The sequence below is a fragment of the Conger conger genome, chromosome 10 (assembly GCF_963514075.1).
Source record: "Conger conger chromosome 10, fConCon1.1, whole genome shotgun sequence".
Classification (NCBI taxonomy): Eukaryota; Metazoa; Chordata; class Actinopteri; order Anguilliformes; family Congridae; genus Conger; species Conger conger.
The window spans coordinates 45840015-45853020 of record NC_083769.1 but is presented as its reverse complement, the minus strand read 5'-3'; the positions used below and the strand labels follow the sequence as shown (position 1 = coordinate 45853020).

The following is a 13006-nucleotide window of genomic DNA, read 5'->3' as shown; positions in this document are numbered from 1 at the left end:
GGGTCAGCTGATGCCTGTGTTGTACAGTGGATTTGAAGGGGTTCAGGTGTTGCCTGTGCTGGATGGTGGATTTAGGGGGGGGGGGGGGGGGGTCAGGTGTTACCTGTGCTGGATGGTGGATTTAGAGGGTCAGGTGTTACCTGTGCTGGATGGTGGATTTGGGGGGTCAAGTGTAACCTGTGCTGGATGGTGGATTTGGGGGGTCAGGTGTTACCTGTGCTGGATGGTGGAGGCGGTGCTCTGGCTGCTGCTCCCCACCTTAAATCGGGCCGACGCGGTCCCGCTCACCTTCTCGGACAGGTTGGTGGCGAGGGCCAGATCGTTCTCCAGTTTCTGGATCCTTCCGTCCCTCTGTGAAGTCTCTTTCAGGAAGATCTGTTTGGCCTTGCGGAGCTTCATCCTGTGGTGGGCCTGCTTCTCGTTGTACTTCCTGTGGGATCCCAGTGGAGGAAGGAGGGCTGAGACTAACGCAGCAAGCAGCTGGGAACGGCACGCTGAAGAATATCTGTCTGTGTTCCAGATGGTAGGCTGGCTTTCTACTTTTGTCAGTCGAAAGTGAGTGGTTTTGAGGAACCGGGATGGTGCATTGAAGTTTTTTTTGCAACTGCGTTCCAGAAATGAGATCATGGAAGAGTTTTGAAGTTGAATTTCAGTGTCATTCTGGAAAAAGTGTACCACACATTTCCAGTGCAGTGTGTGTGTGTGTGTGTGTGTGTGTGTGTGTGTGTCAAGCTGTTGGGTCCCTGTGTGTAACACCATGTGTGTGTGCGCGCACACCTGTACAGAGCACCAGGGCCTACTGTCATACAGTGTAGCTACTGTCATATACTGTTTTATATAATTACCCTAGACTTTATTAAATATATGGGGGTTTTTTTGGTGTTAGTATAAAAACACATTTGAGATTTCCAAATATTCATTTTCCAAAAGATTTAATTTTAGAGACATTTATGAATTAATTTCAAAAAGTAACATTACTGTAAGCAATTGACAACTTTTTACAAAAAAAGGCAGTCTGAGATCAGAAGCAAGGAGCCAACCAAAGTCTGCAGAAGAACTGTGGCCAAGTTCTCCGACAACCTCCCTGCTGTTTGTCTCAGCCAACGCTGTCCTGCATATCTATGTCTCAAAAAAGTGATGCAGTTTTAACGCCAAAGGGTGGTCACAAAAAATATTGATAAAAAAAATATATATATATATATATGTGTAAACCATTCCAAGCATATGGTCGATCAAGTATGTTCTTGTCTCCCTCTACTGGCCTGTACAGGAATTACATCAGCTAATAATAACAGCGCTGTAGTAAAATTGCAGTCATCCATTCTCAACATACCATTTAATCATTTCACCTGCTGAATTGAATTGAAAGGAACAAGACCTGTTGAAGAACAAAAAGCCGATGAAACTGTCAAAAGAATATCTACCCTTAAACAGCCAGATACTGTAAAGAGGAACTGCTTTTGACTTGATCATAGATTCAGTAACACAGCAGGGTTTAGGCCTAAAATACTATGTGTGCGTATGTTCTCTCTCCTCAGTTTGGATGTTACTGCAGATCCAGCTCCAACCGCCAAGCCAGGAAAGGGCAGTTCAAGCAGCACAGAGTGACGGCAATTTTCCATACCACCGGCTAGCAGGAGATGGAGGAGTGTCACATTTTACAGTTATTTAGCTGACTCTTTTATCCAAAGTGACTTAAAGTTGATTAGACTAAGCAGGGGACAATCCCCCCGGAGCAATGTGGGGCCTTGCTCAGGGGTCCAACAGCTGTGCGCATCTTACCGTGGCTTAGACCACCAACCTTCCGGGTCCCAGGCATGTACCTTAACCGCTATGCTACAGGCTGCCCCTTATAAGCCCATCTCCTACAGAGGACAGCTGACGCACACACACACGCGGTCAGGAGAAACTCACACAGCAGCAACTGAAGGAACCAACTTTACACTGTGACCCGTGTCTGAACTCGTAGTCAGTGAGCTTCTGCCCTAGTCAGCAACGTCTCAATCTGTGTGGGTCCCAACTCAACCGAAAACCACACCAACAATCACACGCAAGTTCCCAGAACAACAAAAATCCCACCCAAGCGACTCAAACTCTGACTCAGGCAGTTTGGGTGTGGCGCAGCATCCAGACCCGTCCGACAGCGAGCAATTCGTATTCGGAATTTGCAATTGTACAATTGTGCTCTCCCATCTTCGCTGTGCCACTCGTACCCCCACCAATAAGAGTAATATGTAATATGAGGGAGTAATGTATACTTGACGAGCAGTATCCAACTGCTAAATAAAGGGTACTGGTATGGTTATTGCAACACTACAGTCAGGCTGACATGCCAAGAAGGGAGCAGAAAGTATGAAGAAATAACTGTACTTTTTGATTGTTCTCCTGTTTCATTTGTTGAATTGTACAAGTGTCCATAAAAACATTGTATTTTTCATAATTAAATGCCCAAATTCTCAAATACAGAATAATTCATTTTCTGAGGTTCGGTGTACAGACACATCTATCAGTCTAAGGTCAAAGCTATTTGTGTCGTATTCAAGATTTACCATGAAGCAGCTATATCAGAATTAGACAATGATGTATACATACTTTACATACATATGGTGCCATTACTGAAATTATTTACTGAGTGATTAGTCACTGTTGATGCTAGAAACCTCAAGTTAATCTGAACCACCATGTAGTTCAGTTCACTGACAATATGAGACTCCATTACAGCAGGCAGTGGTATGTACAGATCAAGCTGGCAAGCTGCACCTGCCAGAAAACCAACCAGAGAATAATTATGATTAATAACCATTTAAAACCAGATTGAAGAAATTGGAGAAAATAACTACAGTATCAGCTGTAGACTCACTGATGTGTTTCTCACCCAGACAAACCAAGCCCTTACACTGCAGTTTAATTCACAATCATTTTATTTTCCCATTATTCAGTATCATTACATTCCACAGTGTGTCTGGTTTATTACCCAAGAACATTTTAAATGGCAACCATTGCCATAATCACCCGATAACATAAATAACATGAATTTTTTTTTTTACATTACATTACAGGCATTTAGTAGACTCTTATTCAGAGCAAAAGGTTCAAAGGTTGACACTCCTATACCAGCCATACTTCTCTATCTCCGAAAAGGAAACGGGTTACTCCTTGTTCCAGAGCCGAGAGATAATCACTTTGTCCATTCCAGCTTCCAGTGGTGGAGATACAGAATAGTAGAGAGGCTCTACAGATTAAAGTTGTCAACACACAAATTTGATTACCTTTAATTCACTTACTCATTAATAATTCTTTAAAAAATAAAAATAAACTATTAACATTTCTATCAATGAACAAAATGCATAAACAGAAGAAGTAAATGAACATAAGAAAAATCAAAATCGAATCAATATTTGGTGTGACCACCCTTTGCCTTCAAAACGGCATCAATTCTTCTAGGTATACTTGCACACAGTTTTTGAAGGGACGTGGCAGGTAGGTTATTCCAAACATCTTAAGAGAACTAGCCACAGTTCTTCTGTGGATTTAGGCAGCCTCAAATGCTTGTCTCTTCATGTAATCCCAGACAGACTCGATGACGTCGAGATCAGGGCTCTGTGGGGGCCATACCATCACTTCCAGGACTCCTTGTTCTTCTTTATGCTGAAGATAGTTCTTAATGACATTGGCTGTATGTTTGGGGTTGTTGTCCTGCTGCAGAATAAATTTGGGGCCAATCAGATGCCTCCCTGATGGTATTGCATGATGGATAATTATCTGCCTGGATAAGTATCTCAGCATTGAGGAGACCATTCATTCTGACCAAATCCCCAACTCCATTTGCAGAAATGCGGCCTCAAACTTGCAAGGAACCTCCACCATGCTTCACTGTTGCCTGCAGACACTCATTCTTGTACCGCTCTCCAGCCCTTCGGTGAACAAACTGCCTTCTACTACAGCCAAACTACAGAGAACCTACTGCTATTTTTCTGCACCCCAGTTCCTGTGTTTTCACGCGTAGTTCAGTCATTGGCCTTGTTTCCATGTCGGAGGTATGGCGTTTTGGCTGCAATTCTTCCATGAAGACTTCTGCACTTCTGACCAGCACAATAGATGGACCTGGGCTCCACTGGTTTCTGCCAATTCTGAGCCGATGGCACTGCTGGACATCTTCCAATTGGGAAGGGAAGTGACCGACCACTGCATCTACGGTCCTCAACGTTGCCCGTTTCTTTGTGCTTCTTCAACAGAGCTTGGACAGCACATCTGGAAACCCGTCTGCCTTGAAATTTCTGCCTGGGAGAGACCTTACTGATGCAGTATAACTACCGTGTGTCTTGTTGCTATGCTCAGTCTTGCCATGGTGTATGACTTCTGACATTAAACTGTCTTCAGCAACCTCACCTTGGAAGCAGAGTTTGGCTGTTTCTCACCCAGTTTTAACCCTCCTACACAGCTGTTTCTGTTTCAGTTCATTTTTGTGTTTCAACCTACATATTCATTTGAGGGTCATTGGCTCCTGTTTGGTATAATTGGTTAATCACACACCTGAGTATATGCCTACAAAATCCCTGACTTTGAAGTGTACCTAGAATAATTGATGCTGGTTTGAAGGCAAAGGGTGGTCACACCAAATATTGAATTGATTTAGATTTTTCTTCTGTTCATTCACTTTGCATTTTGTTAATTGATAAAAAATAAACTATTAAGATATATATTTTTGAAAGCATTCTTACTTTACAGCATTTTTTCACACCTGCCAAAAACCTTTGCACAGTATTGTACATCACCAAATTATTTAATTATATTAATCTAGAATCAATTCGCATTTCAAGATTGTTCAAGAATTCATTATACGTTAAATTACATTACAAGAAATCACTGTAGTCCAAACCTAGATACAGCACTGAAAATCCACAGGACAGAACAAAATTCTTCTTAAATAGGGAAGAGGATGGCATATACACTTCACTGTTTTCTAACATTTTTTGGGCGCAAAAGTATCAAAAGACACTATTCTCGCCTCCACTCGGTACAGAAATATCATTTTCAACACTCCTAGCAAAAGAGTTTGATTACATAAAATGCGTAGTGCCATTTTATTACTTTTGAAGGTGAAAAATAATCACCTGTGATTATTGTGACTTTGACCATAGATATAGAAATGTAGATACCATGTTCAAGATTTTACGCGCATCTGCGTGGCAGCCATATCTGGGCGGTCAGCAGTCTGTGGAGTAGACTGTTTGGAAAAATGCAAGTCATATTTGAGTATAATAAGGAAATCCTCCAGATCTATTCCCTTTCTGGACGTTTGGTTTGCGGACTGCAGTGCAAATGAGGCTTCCTTTAAGCACACTCCCTTCTAGCTGGACTCAAGTTTGGAGCAAACATGGGTGGTGATTAGAGACTCATTACTGTGTAGACTGGAGATTGTTTTATCGGGTCTGCTGGGCTGGTCCAAGTGCCACCAGCATGACTGTAATTAACCACAATAACGCTGTTATCACTCTTCTGATTCTCAGAAGATGTTTTATTCCCTGCTCGTAAATTCAAGATAGTAAGATTAAGATACCATTTAAGCCATTAACTTTAACCTCTTGCGTAACCAATACAGTAACTCTAGCCTCACAGGACAAGCGTTTTCTATTGCTCTTCCTCTTCATAGCTGATAAGACATCACCAACTGCAACAAAAGGTGGCCTTGTGTATGAATTCATATGATTAAAATCTTGTTTGGTTTGCGACTTTATCTTTTTATCTGTTTGAAGTTTGAAGAAATCTTGATAGTTACAAGCATAAAGCATAAAGGTGTGGTAGCAACATGAAATGGATGGAATTAGAATTTTATTCCTCTCCTGGGTTCAGACACAGACACTGGCATACTTAAATCGATATTGTCAATGATCCAGTTATAATAACCCCATGAAGGGAACTGGGTGTTTAAAGGCAGACCATTTCCAGCCAGATGTTTCCTGCTGAGATACTATATTCTGGTATTTTGGATGTTAAAGCCCTACATTAGGCCTACATTACTTCGCTGTTTACCAATTTGCATACAACCAGTTTTTTAAATAGATTTTTCTAACAAGTCGGTTAGCTTCTAGGCGGCCATTGGAATTTCCGTACGGTGTTAAAATCAACCTGCAGGGACTGGGAAGTTGAACAAAGTAGCCTGGCTAACTTCCAAGTAGGCAAGTGGTTTTTTGTTTTTCGCAATCTTTAATTGCGTTGCTAGGGAACTGCACCAGAGCTCATTGCTCATTGGCAAGTCAACGAAAATGTAAATACAGAACGGACCTTTTAACGAAACGATAGCATTCCCCGCAGTGACTTAGCGCGTTGCTATTTCCTGAAGTCACCCCCACTACCTCTAAATTCAAACATCCGTGACAAATGGCCGTAAATGTATAGCAAATGGGCTTTAACATTGAAAATACCGGCATGTTTCCTCTAAAGGTAAACCGTTTACATATGGCGACACGTTGATTGACATTCATGAAATCCTTCCTGATGAAAAGGCACTATCACAGCCCTGCTATGGACCATAAGATGGTGGTGGAGTGGTTGCATAAGTGCGTTCCCATAGAAAGGTTAAGCTTTTTTGTTGGAAGTCAGTGGCAGTGATCAGTTACAGATTCATACCATACAGTAATCCCATGGAAGCAATACCAACAGAGGCTGTAAAGGTTGATAATGAAGAATCAGTCATTTTCTATGTCCATGGAGGATATTACTGTGTTGATTGCAGTTATGTACAGTTTTTGCAAGTTTTACAGTTTTGTGCTGATAACTGAAATAATTTATTAAAATATTTTGTGATCTTGGAGTTACAGGATAAGGTTCCGTGTCCTGAGTGGTTTTGAGATATTGAGCTTCAAAGATTCCAAAGTGAATCGGGCCAAGCAGATACAACATTTTTGCATTTTTTCACACTTTTAAAACTGTTTTTTTGTGTGTCAAACTTCACACATATTTAGTACCCTCGTAAACATCATAATCATGCCAAAAAAAAGTTTGTACTGCATGTTGTAAATGTGCAATTGTTTTGTGAGATGTTGTGCATATAAAGGTTTTATTTTTGTTTTATTTTTGGTCCATGGTACCTCTAGGTCCTGAGTCTGCTGTACTGTTTCTCAGCCCAGAGCAGCCGCTTGACGTGTATCTCTCGGCTGGGCCCGTTGAGGGGGTTCCAGCCGTACTCTGGCGAGAGCACTCTGCTGGGCTTGTTGAGCCAGAAGTACTTGTTGAGGTGGCTCTCGTCGTGCCACAGAGCCTGCACCCCGTTCCTCTTGTCCGTCATTATGCCCCGGTGACAGCTCTCGGTCAGGTTCGCCACGGACTCCCACGTGCCCCCGAACACGGCCGCGTGGTAGTACAGGTCCCCAGTCTCCATGCAGGCCGTGGACTTGGGGTTGCGGTCGTAGGTGTACCTTACCTTGGGGGTGTTGTAGAAGGAGGAGTGCTGCAGGGCAACCGACTCCCCGAGTGCCTCCGAGCCGAAGCGACCGGCGAAGACCATGTCCACGTCCAGGCAGAAGACGTACCGGTGGCCGTGACGGATGCGTGTCTGGACGGCGTCCGCGAGGGTCTTCATGCGCATCATGGAGATGTCCTCCCAGCGCTTGTGCCTCTTGATCTTGATGATCGCCAGGGCCCGGCCAGTCTTCAGCTGGAGCCCCTGCACGTTCTCTGGGGCGTCGGTGAACACGTAGTACGTCACCGGTAAACCCTCCATGAAGTGGAGTTCCGCTGAGGACAGCAGATCCATCAGGTACACTTCCAGATATCTGTTAAAAAGGCACACAGAAATACACAGCAGAGTGTTATGTATGCAGTGTCGGAAGTTCCTAATTTCTCTTACAATGGTTACCCGCCATCTTCTGACACACTGAAAAACCCATCTATTTAAACTGCAACCTGAGCCCATAAGACAACCCCATCCCTCTCCCCCCAACATTATCAAACATTAATATTATGGGCAGCCATTTGTCCCCTGCTTAGTCTAATCAACTGTACATCACTTTGGATAAAAGCGTCAGCTTAATAGAAAATTATTTATATTATCAAACTCTTTCCAACACCTTTTGTTCAATCATCTCATTGATCCCTCACGGATTTCAGTCCTCCATCAGTTGATTTTTCTTATTTTGATTCAGGATCAAGCCAGTAAAATAATTCAATTAATTGCAGCAAACACCTCTGTTAATCATTCAATTACCACTGAATTTGGTGCATAGGACGAATTACAGCAAGCTGTGCTGCATTGTGTTAAACAAATCAACAATAAATTAAAATGTCCGCCAAGAACTTGTATTTATCAACGTTCACTGCCACCACCTCCGCTATAGATTTAAGAAAGCGCAAACAAGCTTGTGTTCTGCTCTGAATGGTGTGATATCAGGGGCTCCGTCAGGGGAAGACACTAGATTTAGCTCAACGGGTGGACTTGTGGACAGCAGACAGGAGAGGCCCGAACGTGTCACAAACAGCACTCACTTCCCGACGGCGAACACAGTCAGTGCCACAGAGGTGCCCATTTTTTGGTGATACTTGTCGTAGGTGTCAGGATCAAACATCCCGTCCCACAAAATGGGAGCTCCCCAGTCCGTCGATGTCGTCACATCGGTTCGGGAGCTGAGAAGAGGGACAAAATGGGGGGGGGGAAAGGGTAATATTGACAAGGCATCATTCTGTAACCTGGATAATATTTCAGCACAAGTGTCTGAGCTTGTCTGTGTGGTCACAAGGTTATATATATGAAGATAACATTCCCCACACCTCACTCCAAGGTGACCGTATGTTTTGTTTAAATTGGCAGCGTATTTGGTACGCTGGGTCTTTCCGTTTCCGCACTAAAGAAACTGAATGATCCAGATGATGGCACCGATGTTTTCTACCTGTCTGAATAAAGCAAAGAATACCACCTTACCTGTTCACCATAAAGGAACTGCCCAGGATCACAAGTTAATGAATAACAAACATTATTCCGTTCAACAAATAAAGGCTGAACACACACAGTACTGTTCATGTGACTCACCTGAGATCCAGGGAGGTGTCTACATGGTCTCTGGGTTCTGGCTTTGCAGCAGAAGGAAGCTGATATTTCCTCAGAGGGCTTTCAGAAAACCTGAACATTACAACAGACATGTTTGCTTCATCAAATTTCAAACTTCAAACATAAGGGACATCTTATAGTTTTCCCTGATGAATCGTGACTTTTTCCTGCAACATTTTATGTTTGTAAGTAGTTACATGTAAGTTCTTTCCCCTTTAAGACACAACTAAAAGGCTGCCTGTTAAAGATGTACCTTGAAAGATAAGCTGAAACAGGAGTTTGCCGAGCACTAGCTTCCACAATTATGACGTATACGACAGTGAAAATACAGAAGCACTAAAATGTTATTGTACTTTTTAAACATACTTTCAGATGCGTTCATATGGTTATGAAAAATTGACCAAATTCAGGAAAAAGTGAATTTTGATTTCACCTTGTCTTTAAGAACAAAAAACAAAGTATTCCTCATACAAAAATAAATTGCCTTTCAAAAACAAAGTGCAAACTGCTATACACGAGTGTACAACTGCTGCTACGTGGTAATGTCCAGCAGTACTGGTGTATGTAGCTGCAATATGCTAACCTAAGAGATTCAATGAAATAATGAAATGTATGCGCCATCTCAGAATGACCCGAGATATGCAATGCTGTCCATTGACATTGTGAGAGATGTTTCGAGAATCACATTACAGCAACAGAACGAAACAGCAACAAAAATGAATAAATAAAATGGATACAGTCCACTTAAAAATTTACTAATAAATAAATTAGTGAAAGTGTGCACATTGTCATTCTGCATTCTGTAATGTGACATTTTGATTCTTTAGCTCAGGCTGTTTCTGTTTATTCTTGCATGGTGAAGGAGACATTCCTACCTCACAAACGCAAACAGTAACGGAAGACCAAACAATATGCCGAGTCCCAAACAATGAAGCAGTCTGAAAAAGAAGAAAGATTTAATCAAAGGATTGTGAGGCATTATATTGCATAACGTACATTCACAATAGTAGCCAATATTACTTGTGCTGTGTTATTGTGTCATACTACTGCCATTATGGAGTAAATATGTAAAAATAATCAATTTGCTTGTGAAATCAGTGTCATATGAAAAGCAACAATGTTGCCCGTGCAAAACAATTAAAAGTATGCATGAATTTATAAATAATGCCAAGCAGGACCAGGACTGCAAATCTACAACCAGCAGGTAAAAATGTGCATTCCTGTCAAATCAGAATATCAAATCAGATTTTTGAAACAACAGAACGTTCAGAAACAAACTGATATTTTTCAACTTCAGCCAAATACTTGTGAAAAGAAACTGTTCAAACCCAAAAGAGGAAAAAAGAAAAGTGCAACAGAAATAAAGAAATAAACGTTTATTTAAACAGAAACGGTGGTGCATTGAGCATCCTGTTGCAAACCTAGGGCAGACTGACTGATGTAGTACGGTTTGCTCCTACGGTGTCTGAGAAGGTGTTTACAGCATAGAACTAGATCATTATTGATTTGAAAATGATGAGAAAAATATTTTGATTTCAGCTGCCGCTTGGTTTCTTTCTGAACAGTGGTTTGCTTTGGCTAAATTTAGATGTATAAATATGAAATCTTCAAATTAATGTGTAAAATCACAGTCTGTATGATATAAAAGTACAAATTTTTTACAAGAATTTCCAGAATTATTATTTTTTAAATTGCAGCAATACAATTTGGGTATTATTTTGAATTTTACTTGATAATCATATTTAGAGGGTAAATTCCAAATCTTTTTCCCCAAATGAGATTCCCCAATAATTTGATATGTACATATTCAGTGCCTACTACTATCATTCTGAAATAAAGCTTGTATGCTGAGATCATTTCATTTAAATTGTGCACAAAAGCATATCCGAGCAATCCGGGCTATTTGAGGCTACATCCCTAAAGATCATCACACCCCCAGTGGGAATAGCATCTGAAACCATAGCAAATTCCTCCAGGTTAACCGGGGTATTAAACATCCATAAGAATTCAGAAATTCTAAAAAGCTGGTTCACCAACATTATGCTGTTAGAGAAACATTTTCCATAAAACAGTCATTTTTTTCAATATAAAATGTCCCTGTTATTCCATATACAGAGCAGTATTTGGACAGTGGTACAATTGCTATCCTTTTGCCTCTGTACTCCAGCAGGTTGGATTCAAAATGAAACGGCGAATATGAGGTTAGAGAGACCACTGTCACCTGTAATTTGAGGATATTTACATCCATATTGGGTGATCCGTGAAGGAATCACATCCATTTTTATACATAGTCCCTCCATTTTAGCGGACCAAAGTAATTGGACAGTTGGCTTATCGGCCGTTTCTTATTAGTCGAGTGTATTCGCTTCTTTGGTGCAGGTATAAAAAGGTAAGTAATTCCTACACGGTTCACCCATTATGGATGCATATACCATCAAATTAAAGGTCAAAGTCAGAACAGACAGTGCACCACTGTCCAAATACATACATGCTACACTATATAATAGCTGGGAAGAAAAATTGTGTTTATAGATTGACCAAAAGAGAAGCAATTGTTTGTGAAATTTGGATAATTCCATTATTAAGTATATTTTGAATCCGATTCACGATTCATATACCGCAGGAACACGTCGTGCAATCTGATTGTAGGATAATATTTACGCAAATGCGATTCACCAGAAACCAGAAAACATTTTTTTTGTTCCCTCGCTCCAATCCATCCCTCGCTCCAAGTAGACAATGTGTGACCACTGGAAACTGGATGTGATCGCAGAATCATGTACAGTCGCCTAAGAGAAATTCTACCAAGGTCGTCTGTCTGACGTTTCACTCACCTCATTGTACCGACCTTCGAGATGAAGTTCATTTGAGGCTGCGAAGAAAAAAAAACTGAAATACTTAATCAGATATAGGATAGTTTGGGAAACAGAAGGTAAAATATCAGGCGATCTGATATAAATAAATAAAGCATCCTACAACAGTCATTACCAAGTTGTAGTAGACACGTTTTCAATCTGTGACTCCTTGAGCCCGGAACGTTCTGAGATCCTGTGAAAAAAGAGAGAGACGTAGTCCACCCCCCCCACCCCCCGCGGGGCCCATTATTTAAAAACTTAATCTCCAGATTAAAATCTCATTAAGTTCTCTTCAGATCAGAATTAACCAGATTTTGAAATAGTTTTTTTTTTTTTTTTGTTTAGGTTCTGTCTCCGTTTTTTAAATAATTTTCAGACAGAATCATTCTGATCGAGATACCACAAGATCGGGTTTACAGAATCCAGACAAACATTATTTGGATACAGCGCGCCTCCATCTGTTGGTCAAAATAATGCAACATTTCATTAAGACAAACAGACATGAGTTTGTATATTATTCATATTCACCTCTTTGAATCATCAATACAAAAGACATTGGCAAAAGTCAGTCTAATTTATTGCAGGTTCATGTGGATGCTGGTATAGTATCTTCTGAGGAACTGTGAAAATCTTGTTTTTGCAGCAATTATTTTGGAACAGAAAACAATATATTTTCAAATAAAATATCCCAAGGCATTTACACATTTGTAAGGCTTGCAGTTTTCTTCAGACAACTTTTATTTTTGTGGGGTTCTTCTGGAAAATACTTTATGGGCCATTTAGAATCGGTACTGTTTTATAGAAGGATTTGTGTTCCTAATAATGTGCAAGGATTGGATCCAATTTATGCATCCCACATCAACCTTGATCCACCCTTTCAGTGGGATCAAGACAAGCATTATTTTCCATATCAAAACTATCCTAATCTCCTCCTTCAAAATCTAGATTCTAGGTAGGATTTAATGACCAAATCCTTATCCCACTTTTTATTGTCAGGATCACAGATTCAAGTTTTGAAATACCCAGTTTTGAAATGTAATCCCATCTGATTATTGAAATCAAATCCAAAAATGTTTTTGAATACTGGCCCACACGGGGTATTTCACAA

The 13006-nt window shown here is 40.8% G+C and overlaps 1 protein-coding gene across 1 annotated transcript; it reads right to left on the bottom strand.

Annotated features, from left to right (window-relative positions):
* Window positions 1–6966: 6966 nt before the first annotated feature.
* On the bottom strand, window positions 6967–9135 carry LOC133139569 (alpha-1,3-galactosyltransferase 2-like). The gene is made up of 3 exons (XM_061259142.1): window positions 9026–9135; window positions 8485–8622; window positions 6967–7775 (listed from the first exon to the last, which is right to left on the bottom strand). Exons 1-3 carry the CDS (start codon window positions 9133–9135, stop codon window positions 7094–7096), a joined length of 930 nt encoding a protein of 309 aa, XP_061115126.1. The 3' UTR covers window positions 6967–7093.
* Window positions 9136–13006: the final 3871 nt, after the last annotated feature.